Source organism: Lagenorhynchus albirostris, chromosome X (assembly GCF_949774975.1).
Source record: "Lagenorhynchus albirostris chromosome X, mLagAlb1.1, whole genome shotgun sequence".
In the NCBI taxonomy this organism is placed as follows: Eukaryota; Metazoa; Chordata; class Mammalia; order Artiodactyla; family Delphinidae; genus Lagenorhynchus; species Lagenorhynchus albirostris.
In genome coordinates, this window is record NC_083116.1 from 104,845,624 (window position 1) to 104,865,456 (window position 19,833).

Genomic DNA, 19,833 nt, shown 5'->3' on the forward strand with positions numbered 1-19,833 from the left:
AGATTTTCACAGCTATGGCAGACATTAGAGGTCTCATTCATCGCTCCTGTGACCTTCCCCTCTGGAATGTAGCCCATCTGTCTTGGCTGTTGAAATCTTTATGGAAAATCTGCCCATCTTTGAAAGTTTAGTAGGTGATCTTAAAGTTTTCATTGAATCTTTACTTTTGATATACGATATAGACATATAAAATACTATTCTTATTTTAATGTTTTGGAAAGTGTTAAATTTAACTTGGCCTTTCATTTAAATGACAGAAAACTTACTCTTGCTACAGGAACTATATGGATCACATCAAAAGAGAATAGAAATCGTACAGAAAGCAATTGCAGTGAGGAAAAATGACATATATACATATACATGTGGCATTGATAACTACATGAAAACTGAAACACTGTATTATAATCTTGATTATGACCTTAGGACGTAAAAAAAGGTAGAAATAAGTTTCATGTAATTTATTATTATAAAGAAGACCCTAAACAAATTGCATAAAGAAACGAATCAAATGGACTGCTTTACAGGACAGGAGAGAGGCATGACTAACCCTCAGAAGCTCCCCCTCTGCACTTACGTTATCCTCACTTCATACACAGCTTCTCAAATGCTTGGTTAGAACCTAATCCTGCTCCTTCCCCTCTGGCTACCTGCTCCATCAGCTTGTATGATCTGGTTGGGCCTTCACCACTCTTTTTTATTTTAATTTTTTAAACATCTTTATTGAAGTATAATTGCTTTACAGTGTTGTACTAGTTTCTGCTGTATAACAAAGTGAATCAGCTATATGTATACATATATCCCCATATCTCCTCCCTCTTGCATCTCCCTCCCACCCTCCCTATCCCACCCCTCTAGGTGGTCACAAAGCACCGAGCCGTTCTCCCTGTGTCATGCGGCTGCTTCCCACCAGCTATTTTACATTTGGTAGTGTATATATGTCCATGCCACTCTCTCACTTTGTCCCAGCTTACCCTTCCCCCTCTCCATGTCCTCAAGTCCATTCTCTACGTCTGCGTCTTTATTCCTGTCTAGCCCCTAGGTTCGTCAGAAACTTTTTTTTTTTTACATCCCATATATATGTGTTCGCATTTGGGATTTGTTTTTCTCTTTCTGACTTACTTCACTCTGTAGGACAGACTCTAGGTCCATCCACCTCACTACAAATAACTCATTTAGTTTCTCTTTATGGCTGAGTAATATTCCATTGTATATATGTGCCACAACTTCTTTATCCATTCATCTGTCGATGGACACTTAGGTTGCTTCCATGTCCTGGCTATTGTAAATGGAGCTGCAATGAACATTGTGGTACGTGACTCTTTTTGAATTATGGTTTTCTCAGGGTATATGCCCAGTAGTGGGATTGTTGGGTCATATGGTAGTTCTATTTTTAGTTTTTTTAAGGAACCTCCCTATTGTTCTCCATAGTGGCTGTATCAGTTTACATTCCCACCAACAGTTCTTTGCAGCTTTTCTATTGCCACCACCATTTTGGTGCATTCCCCAGAGTACAGTTCTCTTAACAGCCTTCTTTCCTTAAAGAGTCCAGCCATTTTTATAGCTTCAGCTACCATATTTACAGTCTTACAGTACTTACAGTACTCACAGTCTTGTTCTTTCACTGAGTTTCAGTGAAAAGCCCACCTTACAAATATTTTAACCTAAACACGTAATTTATCTGAAATTCACCTCCCAGTTTATTTTTCCTGTCTGTGAAACTCCCAATTGCCTACTAAGTCTTAGAAGTATAGAATCATCTATGATTTCTCTTTCACTGGGCACCAGAGTCCCTTATGAACTACCTGTCATACTCCACTCTCCTACCTCTAAGCCACTGTGTATAGCACCACAAGAACCATCTTCTTATCTTTTCATCATCAGAAAGCTCTGATTATGAAATATTCTATGACCCTCTATTTCCCATTGTATCATATATGAACTAATCTGTTCATCATTCACGCTGGTGAATAGTGCACAAATGGTCTACCTAAGAATGAAGATTCTGTTGGGCAGATGGCATTGGTCTAAGCAGACAGAGATGAAGAAAGAAGTACCAGAAGCCTAGGCAGTTAGACAATGTTCAAAGGCATTTCTCTCTGCCACACTTTATGCTGTATGAGGCACACTAATAGTCGTTAAGAGTGGATCCAAAGGTTAAAGACCAGTGCTGCCCAGTTGAGGCAGAGAGCTTGATTCCAGGATTACTATCATTCAGACAACATCCCATAACTATGTGATTACAAACATGATTTTTACGGTGATGAACATTTTGCAAAGCAATTTTGTATCCATTTTCTCATTTTATCCTGATAACATTGCGGTAGGGGAGATATCATTATTCCCATTTTGCATATAAGAAAAATAAGGCTCAGGGAGAAAACAAAACTTGCTTCAGATGGTGCAATGACGGTGGAGTCAGGACTCAAATACAGTCCTTCTGAATATGTGTTCTGGACACCCTTAGTGATCTAGATACCCCTCAGGACTCTAGGTTGGGATTTGGGATAGAAAGCCACTGTGCTGAATGCCTTTCTGAGCTCAAAACGTTTATAAGCTATCATGGAAGGAGGGGATGTGAAAGGCACATTCTCAGATAGTCCACTGTATCATGCAGTATATCTAACGTGCCTTGAGAATTATACCAACTGAGTGCCATTGACCTGTGGACTGTAGAGTTTTCTCTTTCCACCTTGATCAATAAAGAAAGACTCCTGTTGGCAAGAATGTCATTTGTATAAAATGCCTTTAAAATATTCCTCTCCTTGAATCAAGTAAATATACTTCTAGGAATTTTGCTTAAGAAAATTAACAAAAATGTGTGCAAAGGTTTCTCTACAAAGATGTTCATTGCAGCCTTACTCATACCAGTGAAAAACTGGAAACAACCTAAATATTCCCAAAGAGGGAACTTCTTCAATAAATCATGGTACTTCCATAATGGAATACTATTCAGCCATTTAAAATGTAAGCCAGGAATGATGTGAGCAACCACAGATGGTTTGAGTGGGTGAGAGTGGTTCAGTTAGAAGCAGCTTTGCCTGAATGTAACAGAAAACTCAAATAACAATGGCTTACACAAAGTAGGGGTTTATAAGTTTCTCACATAGAAATCCAGAGAGAAACCGGAATGATAACTGCATATTCGTCAGGAAGGCAGATTTCTCATCTTTTCCTCAGTCATTCTTAGTGCATAGGTCCTGAAGCATAAGTTGTCAGAGTCCTGCCCATATCCCCTCTTGCATTCACCATGCCCAGGCTCACCAAGCCTAGGCTTGCAGCTACACATACCCGTGACTCTGCCTTTAAGGCCTTCTTCTCTGGCCGTCAAAACCTGCTCATCAGCACGAGGGGAAGGCCAGAAGTGCCGGGGAGTTAAAGACTCCACATACTCCAGGAATAGCCCTCAAGCAATAGTAGATAAGTTCCCCGTTCCCCTGGGGGGTGCGAGGGATAACTCTTCAGTGCGTTGTACACTGAAGCCCCAGCTGCACTGGGCCCCAGGTGTCCGAAGCAGTAATGCAAACTTTATCACCTTTCCTCCCTTCTGTGTCTCACTTCTTCTACCAGCGCTTCCCTAAATCATGGTTCTTCTACCAGCGCTTCCCTAAATCATGGCTCAAACTCATTGCACTCATATCCTTGTCTCTGTCTACTTCTGGGGAACTGCAACCAAGATGGCTTCTGTTCTCCTGGTTACTATAGCTCTGGACATCATGACATCTAAGGCAGGAAGAAAGAGGATGGGAAAAGGGCGAAGCTGCCTTTCAATTTAGTCAGCCACCTTTAAAGAACTTTCCCAGAAGCCTCACGTGAATATCCTCAACTGACATTCATAAGCCTTGGGAACCTTGCTGTACCCAGCAGTTAGAAATTCTGTTACCAGGGAAAAGGAGACCTGGTGGCAATCCTGGATACACTCGTTACTAGCTGTGTGAGCGTTTACTAGCTGGGCTACTTTACTGATCATTTATGAGCATCAGTTTCTTTATGTGCAGCAATAGAATAGCGTGACCACGGAGGGTGTTTGGAAGGATTACATTAAGAAACACACAGTGCATGGTACAGAGTAGACAGGCGACAGGTTTGTTTTCTCCATTTCCTGAATCATCTGACTTAAGTTTGAGTAATAAACCAAAACTAGGATCTAATACTTACCGACTTGTGACGTTAGATGTATCATTCCATGTGATCTTAACTCATCATCTGCAAAATAAAATAATAATAATACCCACCTCACAGGTCATTCAGTATCAAATAAGCTAGTTGAGGTCATGTTACAGGCACAGAAGGGGTTTTCCTTTCTCCCCCACCCCCTCCATCACTTCCTCTAGATCAAGAATTCTCAACGGGAGTGATATTGCCCCCAAGGGGTCAAAAATTGGTTTTGGGGGGGATGTAAAAATCTTACTCTTTATATGTAGAGCACAGATACATACAATACAGAAACAGATGTCTGTACAGTATATCTGTGGCATAAGGTGATCGGGAACAAAAATGTCTAAAAAGATACCTGGAGTAGGGGGCACATAGTGGCAAAAGGTCGAGAAACGTTGCTCTAGAGTCGATCTTGGTAGACTGTGTCCATAAAACCATTCCTGGAATTTGCATACTTCTGAGGAGCCAAGTGCCAGTGGCTAGTTGATCCTCCCTAGTGCCTTTTTCATAGCCCTGTAGGTGAGGTTTCTCTGTTGTCCCCAGTGAATGCTGTATTTTATTTATGTTTATAAACTGCCCCCGCTTTCTTTTGACCCAAGTACGTTATTAAACTCCAAATCCACCAAATATAAGAAAAGTAGACAGCAGAAGCAAGAAGAACTACAATCCTGCAGCCTGTGGAACAAAAACCACATTCACAGAAAGATAGACAAGATGAAAAGACAGAGGGCTATGTACCAGATGAAGGAACAAGAGAAAACCCCAGAAAAACAACTAAATGAAGTGGAGATAGGCAACCTTCCAGAAAAAGAATTCAGAATGATGGTAGTGAAGATGATCCAGGACCTCAGAAAAAGAATGGAGGCAAAGATCGAGAAGATGCAAGAAATGTTTAACAAAGACATAGAAGAAGTAAAGAACAAACAAACAGAGACGAACATTACAATAACTGAAAAGAAAACTACAGTAGAAGGAATCAGTAGCAGAACAACTGAGGCAGAAGAACAGATAAGTGACCTGGAAGACAGAATGGTGGAATTCACTGCTGCAGAACAGACTAAAGAAAAAAGAATGAAAAGAAATGAAGACAGCCTAAGAGACCTCTGGGACAACATTAAACGCAATGACATTTGCATTATAGGGGTCCCAGAAGGAGAAAGAGAGAGAGAAAGGACCCGAGAAAATATTTGAAGAAATCCTCAACAAAATACTGGCAAACAGAATCCGACAAGACATTAAAAGGATCATACACCATGATCAAGTGGGGTTTATCCCAGGGATGCAAGGATTCTTCAATATACGTAAATCAATCAATGTGATAAACCATATTAACAAATTGAAGAATGAAAACCATATGATCATCTCAATAGATGCAGAAAAAGCTTTTGACAAAATTCAACACCCATTTATGATAAAAAAACTCTCCAGAAAGGGGGCGTAGAAGGAGCCTACGTCAACATAATAAAGGCCATATACAACAAACCCACAGCAAACATCATTCTCGATGGTAAAAAACTGAAACCATTTCCTCTAAGATCAGGAACGAGACAAGGATTTCCAGTCTCACCACTATTATTCAACATAGTTTTGGAAGTCCTAGCCATGGCAATCGGAGAAGAAAAAGAAATAAAAGGAATGCAAATTGGAAAAGAAGAAGTAAAATTGTCAACTGTTTGCAGATGACATGATACTGTACATAGAGAATCCTAAAGATGCCACCAGAAAACTACTAGAGCTAATCAGTGAATTTGGTAAAGTTGCAGGATACAAAATTAATGCACAGAAATCTCTTGCATTCCTACACACTAATGATGAAAAATCTGAAAGGGAAATTAAGGAAACGCTCCCATTTACCATTGCAACAAAAAGAATAAAATACCTAGGAATAAACCTAGCTAGGGAGACAAAATACCTGTATGCAGAAAACTAAGACACTGATGAAAGAAATTAAAGATGAGACCAACAGATGGAGAGATATATCATGTTCTTGGATTGGAAGAATCAATATTGTGAAAATGACTATACTACCCAAAGCAATCTACAGATTTGGTGCGATCCCTATCAAATTACCAATGGCATTTTTTATGGAACTAGGACAAAAAAATCTTAAAATTTGTATGGAGACACAAAAGACCCCAAATAGCCAAAGCAGTCTAGAGGGATAAAAAACGGAGCTGGAGGAATCAGGCTCCCTGACTTCAGACTATACTACAAAGCTACAGTAATCAAGACAGTATGGTACTGGCACAAAAACAGAAAGATAGATCAATGGAACAGCATAGAAAGCCCAGAGATGAACCCATGCACCTGTGGTCAACTAATGTATGACAGAGTAAGCAAGGATATACAATGGAGAAAAGACAGTCTCTTCATTAAGTGGTGCTGGGAAAACTGGACAGCTACATATAAAAGAATGAAATTAGAACACTCCCTAACACCATACACAAAAATAAACTCAAAATGGATTGGAGACCTAAATGTAAGACCAGACACTGTAAAACTCCTAGAGGAAAACATAGGAAGAACACTCTGTGACATAAATCACAGCAAGATCTGTTTTGATCCACTTCCTAGAGTAGTGGAAATAAAAACAAAAATAAACAAATGAGACCTAATGAAACTTAAAAGCTTTGGCACAGCAAAGGAAACCATAAACAAGACGAAAAGACAACCCTCAGAATGGGAGAAAATATTTGCAAACAAAACCACGGACAAAGGATTAATCTCCGAAATACATAAACAGCTCATGCAGCTCAATATTAAAAAAAACAAACCACCCAATCCAAAAATGGGCAGAAGACCTAAACAGACATTTCTCCGAAGAAGACATACAGATGGCCAAGAAGCTCATGAAGAGCTGCTCAACATCACTAATTATTAGAGAAATGCAAATCAAAACTACAATGAGGTATCACCTCACACCAGTTAGAACAGGCATCATCAGAAAATCTACAAACAAATGCTGGAGAGGGTGTGGAGAAAAGGGAACCCTCCTGCACTGTTGGTGGGAATGTAAATTGATACAGCCACTATGGAGAACAGTATGGAGGTTTCTTAAAAAACTAAAAATAGAATTACCATAAGGTCCAGCAATCCCACTACTGGGCATATACTCAGAGGAAACCATAATTCAAAAAGACACATGCACCCCAATGTTCACTGCAGGACTATGTACAATAGCCAGGTCATGGAAACAACCTAAATGCCCATCGACAGATGAATGGATAAAGAAGATGTGGTACATATATACAATGGAATATTACTCAGCCATAAAAGGGAACGAAATTGAGTTATTTGTAGTGAGGTGGATGGACCTAGTGTCTGTCATACAGAGTGAAGTAAGTCAGAAAGAGAAAAACAAATATCGTATATTAATGCATACATGTGAAACCTAGAAAAATGGTACTGATGAACCGGTTTGTAGGGCAGATATTGAGACACAGATGTAGAGAACAAACGTATGGACACCGAGGGGGGGAGAGCGGAAGGGTGGTGGGGGCGGTGGTGGGATGAATTGCATGATTGGGATTGACATGTATACACTGATGGGTATAAAACTGATGACTAATAAGTACCTGCTGTATAAAAAAATAAATAAAATTAAATTAAATTTTTTTTAAAAAAAGTAGAAAGATTAATGAATGTATGAGAGTCTGAATTCCCGAGAGTGCTCTTTTAACACAGTTTAAATGATATTAGCATTCTTCTTCATTTTCTGGTTAGGTCCCTGTGTCGATTAAAACATGGCTTAACACCAGGGTGCGTCACTTGGCCCATTCTGTTCATCATGCATTAGAAAGCGGTTGAAATAAGAACTTCCCTTAAACACTGGAACCTGTGTTTGTGATTTTCAAAAATACCTTGGGCACAATATTGAATCCTGTTACCTCGAGGGAGGAAAAGCATTTGAAGGGAGAAGTGCTATCCTTTCTTGCTGTTAATAACATACTGCATCTGTAACGCAAGGGGAAATTCAGAGGTTGGTTTTGGAATAAATAAACTAGTAAGTAGTTTGCTATTTAAATTTAGCAGACAGTACCCCACGGTGCTGTTGCCATATGATAATGGATGATTTTTACACTCGAGAATCTGAATCACAAAGCTGCATTGGAATTACATATAGCGGTTATAGAAGCATCTGTATAAGAAAATACCAAAGGACAGCATAGTGTCATAAAAACTATTTGCCCGTAAATCTGCTTTTGATGAGCTACTAAAAATGGCCGCATCAGGCATAAGAGACGTATGTGCGTCTGTCGCGTAGGCGAGCTTTGTGACGGATGACAAGCTTCCACTGGGACACTGAGATAAGAAACAGCTGTTGTTGGCATTGGCATTCCTGCAAGAAATGAAATGATAATTCTGGGACACACTTATGAGAGTTACCATATTATTGGATCAACTTTTGAATATATGCAAGACCAGAATCATCTGGCAGCCCCAAGCGAAATTGCCCAACAACCATTTAACAATCTCCTGAGAAGGAGCATTGATTCCAGTCGCATAGAACCGTCGTCCGATTGTGTGTCATTTCTAAAGCAAGTAGCTCCAGTGTGTGTGTCTGTGGTAGTGACGGGGCAGGGGAGGACTGGGGGAAGGCTGTGGTTCTTCTTCTTTTTTTATTGCTTCAAGGACATTTTTTAGTGTAAAATTTCCGACCTTCAAGTGATGGCTGCAAAGCAGTTGCTTAGGTGCATTTATAAACTGTGAATGAAAGGGGGAAAAACATCTTTCAGCACAAAAAATTCACTGAATCTCACTATCGGTCCTGTTTAATAGCTACACATAAAGGCAGAAGGCTTTTATATTAGAAAATAAAATATTAACAATTTTCATATACAATTAATATACTCTATAAAAATTAACAAGAACTCCACTTACAAAAGCTTAAAATTTCATATTGACCTGGAACTTATTTTTTGGAATTTTAAAAATTAAATCCATTCAGCTCTTTAGTTCAAGCATATTCTGACTACTTCTCTGGCATTTCGGGGGGAATTTTGTTTTTCCTTTTAATGTTTAACAATGCAAAGTCAAGTATAGATACCTACAGGTCTGGTCATGAGCTCAGCGCGGCATCATCACTTTTCTCCTATTTCTTGCTAGAGTTTCTGCTTGAAGGTTGTTTCACTCAGGCGGAGCACCCCCCTGGGCCAACCAGGCAGCCAGTAGACCACTTCTCTCTGAGAGATGCCTAGAAGTAATATAGGAAATACGAACAGACTCTTCTGCTACCAGAGGAAGTACTCAACATCCTCCAAATCAGAAAGGCTTTCTGGACCATTAGAATGATAAAGAACTGGAGAAGGATAACGAGAGAGATGGTGGGGCTCAGCCCATAGTGACCTTTAAGAACAGGATAAGCATTGTTTCTCAGTTTAGACATTCATAGACTTGGCAATACAGCCAATGAGAACTGGACCAAATGCTCTCTGTAGTTCTCTTCTTCCTTCTGCAATGCCGTGATTTTAGGAAGAGGGCCCACTGAGCAACCAGGAGCTATGATTTCTGGCTCTCCACCATGTCTCATGCTACAGAGGGCTTGGGTTTTTAGGTTTCCATAACATCAGACTCTGCCAGGCAGTTCAGAGAGTTCAGCCTAAGTCCTCAAATCAGCTCTTATTACTCTGTGAACTAATCTGGTCTAGAGAGCTGTGTCCCAGAGAAGAAAAACACACAAGAGGAGAGTTGGGCAGAGAATGACAAAGGCAAAGGAGACAAGAATAGAAAAAGAAGGACAGAGAGAGTTTGAAGGCAAGGGACTCCTCCGAAACAGCAGATAAACGTCTTTTTTCTCCATGTTAGAAATCCATCTGCCAAAATGAAGAGGTGCAATTAGGTAGCTAAATACAAATTCACGTTCTATATCTTTTAAATGACATATCGCCAGGGTACAAAGCAGCATGTCTGGTTGAAGGTTGGGTGATTCGATCCCTCTATTACTCTCTATAAAACAAAGAATCTGTAGTTTCATTACCCTTAAATTGTCTGGCAGTGGGCAAAGTTTTATTAGAAGCTTTTCTTTCATATTATGCAGTGTCGTCAAGGATATATTAGCTTCGATGTTTTGTTACATCTTAATACACTGTGGAGTGAATTTACTGTGAGACTAATTTAGAAGGGAGCTTTTCATAGGAGGAAACAATGGTCAGCATCAGCTGTGTTTCAAATTATAAGCAGGATGAAAATTCAGGAAAGACGGGACATACACATAAAATTGCTAGGTGTTATAATAAGAATGCTTCTTATATTTATATTCTTGATGCTATTCTATGTCTCAAAAACTCCAGTTTCTTAAAACGCTGTTCAGGAGGAAGATTTTATTGTTAAGGAAATGGTATAGCGTCTACTAACATGATTATTTTGTCTTAAAGGAACAAAAAAACGCCATCATATTAAACCGTATATACAAAGTATTTCAACTCTGGGAAAGACAAAAACCCCTACAGCTTAAGCATTTAAAACCCAGTTTAAAGATGACTGATTTGACTGATACACAGTAAAGTCCTTATGAAACAAATTCCCAGTATGGGAAATTTAATTTCACCTATAGGATTCATCACTCATCACCAAAGTTTTATTACACTGTGGTGTCGGGTACCATTCTCTCACTTTCAGTTATCTTTTCTAATAAGATCACGCTGGTCAGCTGACATTTTTGAGGCACCAGTTAAACATGTAATCGGTAAATGAAACTGGATTCTGTTTAAACCAAATAAAGAGAAAAACAAGCATATCAGAGTGATAAGTGGAGTACTTTAGCTTCAATAACTTAGAATGTAAATATATCACAGAGGGGTGTTTCAGCTGCTAAACTAATAAAACCCAGTCAATCAAATAGTAAAAGATATTGAGAAACAGCAACAGGAAGTATTATAAGAAAAGTACCCAATGGAGACGCATAAGAGAAAACCCGTCAGTTTACTCTTTCAGTCTCTTACCTGCTCTGTAGGTTTAGCAGTGGATTTTTTTTTTTCTTTGCATTTATCTTTGTGCCTGAATGAGTTCAGTTTTTCTTAGATTAGGATCAGAACAGCAGGTTAATCAGTCCTGTCTTCATGGGCAACTGAACAAACAGACCAATATCAGTGTAAAATTGTAATTCTGGAGATTAATGTTGTCTTTCTTGTTTGCATGAACTTGACCTCTTGCCTTTTTTCCCCCCACTTTTTCAGCTTCTGTCCAGGGTCCCTGGGAGCGAGCCATCTCACCAAACAAAGTGCCCTACTATATCAAGTAAGTTGAAAGCATCATGTTCTTAAAAAAGCATTTATTGTGGCTAATATGTATATTCACAGATGAATTTATTTTTAAAACTCGACGGTAGCCTGGCCTACAATACCTAGTTCTTTCTTCCCCGAGGAAGCTTGGATAGGTAACTCATGCTAAAATTACCACTGAAAACTTGCTGATGCTACAGGGAGTAGCCTTTAGGAAAAATCCATTTAAGGCAGCGTGTACGCTGTGTTCTGTGATTGGAGGTGGTGTGGATTTTTCCTAATAGAACGAAAAGCTGCTGATAATATTATGGATAGTGGCAATGAATATTTACAAGAACGATTTTATTTATTTAGGAGTTTTCCCACACTTCTTCTTTAGACAAAGATGGAAGATGTCTGCAGCTATCTGTACCCAAACTGTTTTAGGTGAATAAATACTTGATGTACCCAAAAGGCAGTCAGTAGCAGTTCTGGATTTGTGGAGGTGAGGTGTTCATTCTTGATGCGTAGCACTCAGCATTTTTCACATAGCAACAACAAAAATGATACTGTTTTCAGGGGTCATTTTTGTCAGTCAAAGGAATATAGGTTCTTAGAAGCACCTTCTGCAAGATGCTGCATGAAATACAAATTATGATACATTGGGTCGCCATGGAAGAAAGAGGAGAGAGGATGTTGAGTTACTATGATACCTTAACAGTTTCTCATCGGTTGTACAATTGAGTCCAGCTTAAATTTAAGTTTCTATCGGCCACCTCAACAACAATTTAAATTAATTGGATTCATGAAATAGTCTTCAGTACCAACTTAAGTCTTTGAACTTGCTTCTGCCATAGTCTGGCTAAAAATATTAAATGTTTCTCCACTTATCAAGTCTGTTTTTACTCTTCCACTGCCCATCAATTCTTCATAATTCAGTTCTAAAGCAATAAGTGCATTCCTAGATCTTCATTACTACAGTTCTCAAGAAATTTGACTTCATGCCTCAATTTTGTTAACTCAGAAGAATGGGGGTGAGGGAACTTTTTTGGCTCTTCAAGGAGAGATACATCCTTTAGGAAAGGTTGTCTTATTCAATTATACAGACAAGGTATCTCTTAACTTCAAAAATTCTCCGTCAGTGTTTTGATCCTGCTTTTTAGTTTTCTTATTTTTAATTTTATTTTATTATTTTTGTTGTATATAGTTATTTAGTCACTCTAAGGTACATGTTTTAATACCTATTTAAAATCACCCATTTTCTTAAATAATATATCGATTTGGACATGCGCTATGTTGCTTTACATCCACTATCTATTTCGTGGAACCATTTTGTTCAAATTCTTCCCAGTCATCTTCTATATCAGTGTCTTCGTCATTACAAATTTCCATTTCTGACTAAGATGTTTGAGACCTGCTACTTTTTCAGCCCATTTATAAAACTCTCACTTTATCCAATTCCTTTATGAGCTAAAAGAATGACTCCTTTTGTAGCCAAGATTTTAGGATCACCTGAGAATCCAAGACATCTTTAAGCCATCATTGTCCAAATTATTACCTGTTTAGGGCTCATTAAGTGTCTCACACGGGATTCCTAGAGTGCCCCCCTAGTCCCACTGTCCTTTGCCTAAATATGTACCTTCTCCCTGATGTTACACCTACTACAAAAGATCCCAGTACAGTTGTGTGAAGCAGTGAAAATGAATTTGGTCCAAAAATTAAAAAGACAAATTCCAGAAAAGCTGTAATTCCTCCCTGTATACTAGTTTCTTACTGCTCCTTGATGGGATCAGAGAACAGCTACTCTCTATTTGTCCTCCTATTTGTCCAGTGCTCTTTCACCAGCTTGAAGATCATGGTGACAGTTTTGGTAGGGGCACAGATCTGGGAATAAGAAACCTTGACTTCGGGGGCTCTGTGATTAGTTGATTGTATGGCCTTGGGCAAGTCACTTAAGCTGTACAAACCTTGGTTTCTTATTTATAAAATAAGGAGTTGGACTAGATGATATCTAAGTTCCTTTGTAGCTGTAGGAATCAATGAGTGTGGCTCATTCCACGGTCTTGTCCCAATTCAAAAACTTTAAGATATCAGCTTTCTTTTTCAAGAAGTTTATCTTTATTTTAAAAATTCTTTATTTTCATTATCAAACACAATATAAATTCTCAGTTTTAAGAAAAAACATAGGAATTCTATTTTTCCACTGTGAATTAGCTTCAGATATGCCCTCTCAACCCACTCCAGTTTCTCCAGATACCCATTTAAAGAGCTTAACTCCTGGTGTTTAATTTAGGACTATTATTCTTCCTAGTTTAATGGTAAGAAACAGAGAACAGTAGACAGGAAAATGAGTAGAAAGGTGAGTATGGAGACCTTAAGAGCCTCTGAAGTGATCAGTTCCTTGGAATGAGGGGTTACCTAATTTCTCAAAGATGTCCCTGAAACTTTACAGAGATCAGTTCTCTGTACGATTATAATCTAATTGAAATTAGAGATTGTACAGTTTCTCAAATATACCCCTAAAATGTTAAGCCATAATATAGGGAGAACGCATGTTCAAGAAATTTACATTTTCATTAAACAGATTATTAATGTCCTTTGTGATTTATTATTACACATTACTATTGTCTAAAATATTCTGTTTATACTAAATGACTTTGATGTACAAGGTCCAGTGGACTTCGTGCACTTGCAGATGCCATTCGTAACTTGAGATGCCTTATTGATCCACAAATAACAATAATAAGTTGATAGTGACGTTATTTCAACCAGTCCCCATTCGTCCTCTTTCTTATTTGTCCTGACTTCCATTCAAGAGTTATTAACCACACATTTCCAGCTGCAAAGGCAAGTGTTTTCTCTGGATATTTTTTAATGCTTTATAATGTTTCCTTTTTAATGCTTAGATAAACTGATCATCTAAATAACAAGAGGTTTCTACACCAGTAGCACAGTTCCAGTTAGTTGTTGAGTCGTGCATTCATCCTTGAGGTTGTAAGTCATTAACAACGTCTTCTGCTTTAGATTGCAAATCAGATAGTGTTTATGCCTGCATCGTGACACCAGCTTTTCATATGATGCTAAGAAACTTCAGACTACATGTTTGTCTAGTTTATTCGTCCATAGCATACATCATTGTTACAGTCTTCATATTCCCTCTCCCTTGGGGCTTTCCTACCCCTGCCAGCATCTCTTTCAGGTTATTTGATTACAGCTTTCATTGCCACTGAAAAAATAATCACCAACAATGTTCAACCTGTTACAACTGCCTTTTCCATTCTCTGCCATTTTGTAGTCTTTTGGCCTATTGTCAGACTCATGAAATTTTCAGTATAATAGCCTTTAACCACCTGCTGCATTCTGTTAGAATTTCTTTCACCTTTTTATGTTGCATACTCCCATATGGGTAAACGAAGCGGGGCCAAGAGCTGGGACTCTCTTGCTTTCTTAACGAGTTAGAAAATCATTCTTCTGTGTTCTGGACTGTCAAAAGAATTTAGGAACCCCAAACTTGCATGCAGTATGTTTTTTGCATAGATGACATAATAAAAGCATAAGAAATAGCACCCTGGTCAGACCAGCAGGGCAGCTAGCCCAGAACTCTGTGCCAGATGTAGGCACCAATGGCTGTGTTGTCAGTCAACCTAGTAATTTTCTTTTTTTTTTTTTACATCTTTATTGGAGTATAATTGCTTTACAATGGTGTGTTAGTTTCTGCTTCATAACAAAGTGAATCAGTTATACATATGTTCCCATATCTCTTCCCTCTTGGGTCTCCCTCCCTCCCACCCTCCCAATCGGGTAAGATAGGAATAGTAATTTTCATTTCAAAAAAATTAGGATGCATCATGACCATTTCTTAGTAATGCACTGTTAAATCAATTGGCATTGAGTATATCCAATGGTTTCTTAAACTTTTCCCATTCTCCACTTCAGTCTTGTCTTAGCAATAATAAGTTCTATAAACTTACTGATTTCTCTATAAACAAATAAAGATATATTTCAGTTTCTCTTTAATCTACATCCTTTGACCTCAAGGGACAGCCCCAATTAAGTGCTATGAAATTCACTGAATACAATTATATTTACCAGAGTCGACTTTAATCTCACATCCCCTCACTAACTCCTTTTTATTTTCATCTTCCCAGTCTGAGAAATTCTAATCCGTTTTAGGTTTTTAGTCTGTCCTTGAATGAAAGGTAAGCAGTCCCCTTGATCATCTTAGTTGTTTTTCCCTGGATCTTTTCCAGCTCTGTTGTATCTTCCTTGGGATGTCGTGACTGGAATAGCCCAAATATTGGTTATTAAATTTGTTAGCATCGTCTCTAGTCTCCACCCAGTCATGAAGAAAGTAAACGCTATTCACTGTCTCCCATTGGTGCAGGAATGGAGAAACTAATTGAGGTCATAACCTGTTCTACATATATTAGTTCTCGCTGAAGGTTGGTTTGTGGCTACCTTTCTGTAATGCCAGATCAAGTGTTTGACCTTATATTTCTGCCAGCTGACTCTTAGGAAGGATTTGATGTTTAGGCAAGCTGGTCCTTTCCTCCTTCAAAGACGCTGCAGTTGCTAAATATTGGGAGGCATTCACTAATGAAACGTGGGAGTAAACCTGCTGACTCAGTCACCAGCAATGCATTTCATCAGGTTGCCTTTCTAAATATTTCTGAAGTACTTCACAGAAGAGTGAAAAATGGGGTTCTGGGGAACATGCTAACTCTTCAGCTCTTTTTTACATGCAATGCTCAAGAAACAACTCATGGGGTTTCCCTGGTGGCGCAGTGGTTGAGAGTCCGCCTGCCGATGCAGGGGACACGGGTTCGTGCCCCGGTCCGGGAAGATCCCACATGCCGCGGAGCGGATAAGCCCGTGAGCCATGGCCGCTAGGCCTGCGCGTCCGGAGCCTGTGCTCCGCAACGGGAGAGGCCACATCAGTGAGAGGCCTGCGTACCGCAAAAAAAAAAAAAAAAAGAAAGAAAGAACTCATGTCTAAAGAAGTGTCTGTCTTTTCCTGCTGGTTATTTTGATTGATTGCCGTAGCTATCTAGTGACCTTGATCTACCCTTCTCTCCATTCTCAATCCCAGACATGTTTCTACAGCCACCTGTTCTATCTGAGTTGCTCGCAACTTTCTGGTAGTTTCTGCTTAGCAAAATGAGGTACATGATAAAACCTCCCTCGCTGAAGCTGACTGTCGCTTTAGTCAACATTTCTTATTACTATTGCTGTGTCTGCTGCCAAAATTGCTGGTTGGAGTTCTGACTCTCCCATATTCTTATGACTACCATCCCTCTGGCTCTACTGGTACAAGTGTTTGACTCTCTGCATGAAATTATGGCTATCCACCTACACTTTCCTTTTGGTGTTTGTGTCTTCTTGTATCCTGTTGGTCTGTTCATGGTTAAAGTGATGAATCTTGATCTGAGGTTGAGTACGCTTGCTCTCTAACTCCAGTAGCATCTGAGTTTTTTGTTGGTTTGTTTGTTTGTTTTTGACTGCATTGGGTCTTCGTTGCTGTGTGTGGGCTTTCTCTAGTTGCGGTGAGTGGGGGCTTCTAATTGCGGTGGCTTCTCTTGTTGCGGAGCATGGGCTCTAGGTGCTCGGGCTTCAGTAGTTGTGGCACGTGGGTTCAGTAGTTGTGGCTCGCGGGCTCTAGAGCACAGGCTCAGTAGTTGTGGCACATGGGCTTAGTTGCTCCGCGGCATGTGGGGTCTTCCTGGACCAGGGCTCGAACCTGTGTCCCCTGCCTTGGCAGGCAGATGCGCCACCAGGGAAGTCCCAGCATCTGAGTTTTGACACCACCTCCCTCCATACCGTATTGACTCTATTTCTACTTTCTGGACAGTTTTTCAGATTCCAAATCCCTCCCATGTTTAAAGCATATCTTGCCCTCATTCTTGCTCCAGCTCCCTATTATTTGTGCCAGGAGTTGTTCTGATTCAAGTTTTAGATTAGTTTATTTGTTCCTCTGAATTATTGACTACTATTTCTGTACCTATATTTATATAGAGAGGAAGCAGTAGTTAGCTATGTCTCAGCTTTAACGGCTAATCAACGTGCTAAATATCTGTGTTGGCTAGTTTGCAGTGGAAACATCTTCTGAGAATGAGGCGGGCTCTTATTATAAAGAACACCAGATTCTGATATCCGGCTTAGAAAACATTCCCCCATGTCTCATTCCTGATACCTCACTGTTCTAGGAATGATTCTAGTCTTCTGACATTCAGTTGAACATTGGTTGAGATTGGCAGAGGTTTTCATAGCTTTTTTCAGAATATAATTTTGTGCTGTTTCTGGTAACATCCTTCACATGTATATTTTCCTTAAAAATATACCTTTTAAATGGACTTGAGGATACGGGGAGGGGGAAGGGTAAGCTGGGACGAAGTGAGAGAGTGGCATGGACATATATACACTACCAAACGTAAAATAGATAGCTAGTGGGAAGCAGCCGCGTAGCACAGGGAGATCAGCTCGGGGCTCTGTGACCACCTAGAGGGGTGGGATAGGGAGGGTGGGAGGGAGACGCAAGAGGGAAGGGATATGGGGATATATGTATGTGTATAGCTGATTCACTTTTTTATACAGCAGAAACTAACACACCATTGTAAAGCAAGTATACTCCAATAAAGATGTTAAAAAACAAATACCGTTCACTAGGGGAGCCTGGACTGTGGGTTTTACATTATCATTTCACATCCATAATCACAGATGCTTCCATAAAAAAATAAAAATAAAAATATACCTTTTAGGGCTTCCCTGGTGGCGCAGTGGTTGAGAGTCCGCCTGCCGATGCAGGGGACACGGGTTCGTGCCCCGGTCCGGGAAGATCCCACATGCCGCGGAGCGGCTGGGCCCGTGAGCCATGGCCGCTGAGCCTGCGCGTCCGGAGCCTGTGCTCCGCAACGGGAGAGGCCAAAATAGTGACAGGCCCGCGTACCACCAAATATATATATATATGTATATATATATATATATACCTTTTAGCAGCTGATAAGGCCACATGAAATAACAGAAATAGTAAATTGAGCAAGCAACAGAAGACTTGAAGTCTGGTTGCAACTTTGCTTTTAACTAGCTATTTGACCAAAGATGAATCACTTATATTCTCTGAGCCTCAGTTTCTCCATGTGTCATCTAAAGGGGCTGAGTCACATGATGTCACAGGTTATTTCCAGTCCTGACATTCCCTGATTTTATGAATGTTGACTTTGAAACAGAAATTATTTATAACAGTTTTCCAGAGGAATGAAAACGAATCTTCATATCGCCCTTGAGGATTCTTATTGCATCATCAATCTTATCAAGATGGGAAGGACAAGTAATATTAAACTTTTTCCTTAACTCTTTAGCACCATTGATAATAGGAAGCGGACGTAATAGCGAATCAGCTGTCTAATTTCAGCTGTCAGTCTTTGAGGATACTGGTGAGTATCTCTGGGTAATTAAATTTGTGCAGTGGCTGCCAGAAAGAAGCCTGGTGCTCTGACTTCTCAGAAGGCTTTGTACACAACGATAGCCCAGAGGCCAGCCTTCTCTGCTGCGCTTCCTCGCCCGCAGTTGGATGGGTCCGAAGGCCACGTTGGCTGATTCTCATTAAGCTCTGGAACCACAATGAAGGAATGGTCAGTAACGCATAATTGATGATACAATCATGAAAACAACTCAGGTTAAGATATTAACTGAAAGAGAATGAAGGGGAGGCCGTAGTGTTATACGGGGTGCTGATTCTGGCCTTTGGTTTTGTAGACCTTGTTGGTAGACATAGATGTTAGTATCTTCTGTGTCTCATAAAGTTCACAAAAAATTCTCGCAGCCTTCTTTATAGTTTCATAAGCTGGTACGTATAACCTTGACTGAAATAATGGACTTCATGAGGATAGCTGCTGTGTCTCTTTTTCTAGCATAGTACTTCACAGGTAGCATGTGCTCAGGAGATACTTGAATGAATGAATGAACACATAATAGCACTTCCACATGCTTTACAGTTTCCTGCCTCCTTTTACTTTCAAAAAATCTTCAGGTGTTTGTGTGTCCATTTAGATCTACCACCCGTGTGTGTCTCTCATACCCTGTAGATATCAACTTTAATATTAGAAAGTATGCTTAGTCTTTTACAGAGTTTCTCATGTCTCCTGTACTTGGTGCCTAGGAGGCCATCCTTAGCCTGAATGTCTGACTGGTACATACCACATCCTGAGGTCTAGATGCTGTTCTGTCTTTATCTAACAGTACGATTTGGAGTATAACTCAGCCCACCTGGGACTGAGTTTTCCCACCAACTGTAAGGAAGTAGAACTAGATAATGCCTGAGATCATTCTGAGCTCTGGCTTTCTTTGTTTCAGTAGAACTGGGGTCTTTTTGTTTTTCCTAAATGCCACTCATGATACTTCTTCTGATTTTGCAGTGGTCAGTAGAGCTTTAAATTGATCAACCACTGTGTTTCACTAAGCATTTGTATACAGGATCTACTTT

At 39.7% G+C, this 19,833-nt stretch overlaps 1 protein-coding gene across 1 annotated transcript in view; it reads left to right on the forward strand.

Moving 5' to 3' along the window:
- Window positions 1–19,833, forward strand: part of DMD (dystrophin) — a 2,123,521-nt gene that overhangs the window by 1,899,200 nt on the left and 204,488 nt on the right. Inside the window, exon 62 of the mRNA XM_060138437.1 lies at window positions 11,331–11,391. Within this exon, the coding sequence (XP_059994420.1) occupies window positions 11,331–11,391 (61 nt within the window). The remainder of the gene's footprint in view (window positions 1–11,330; window positions 11,392–19,833) is intronic.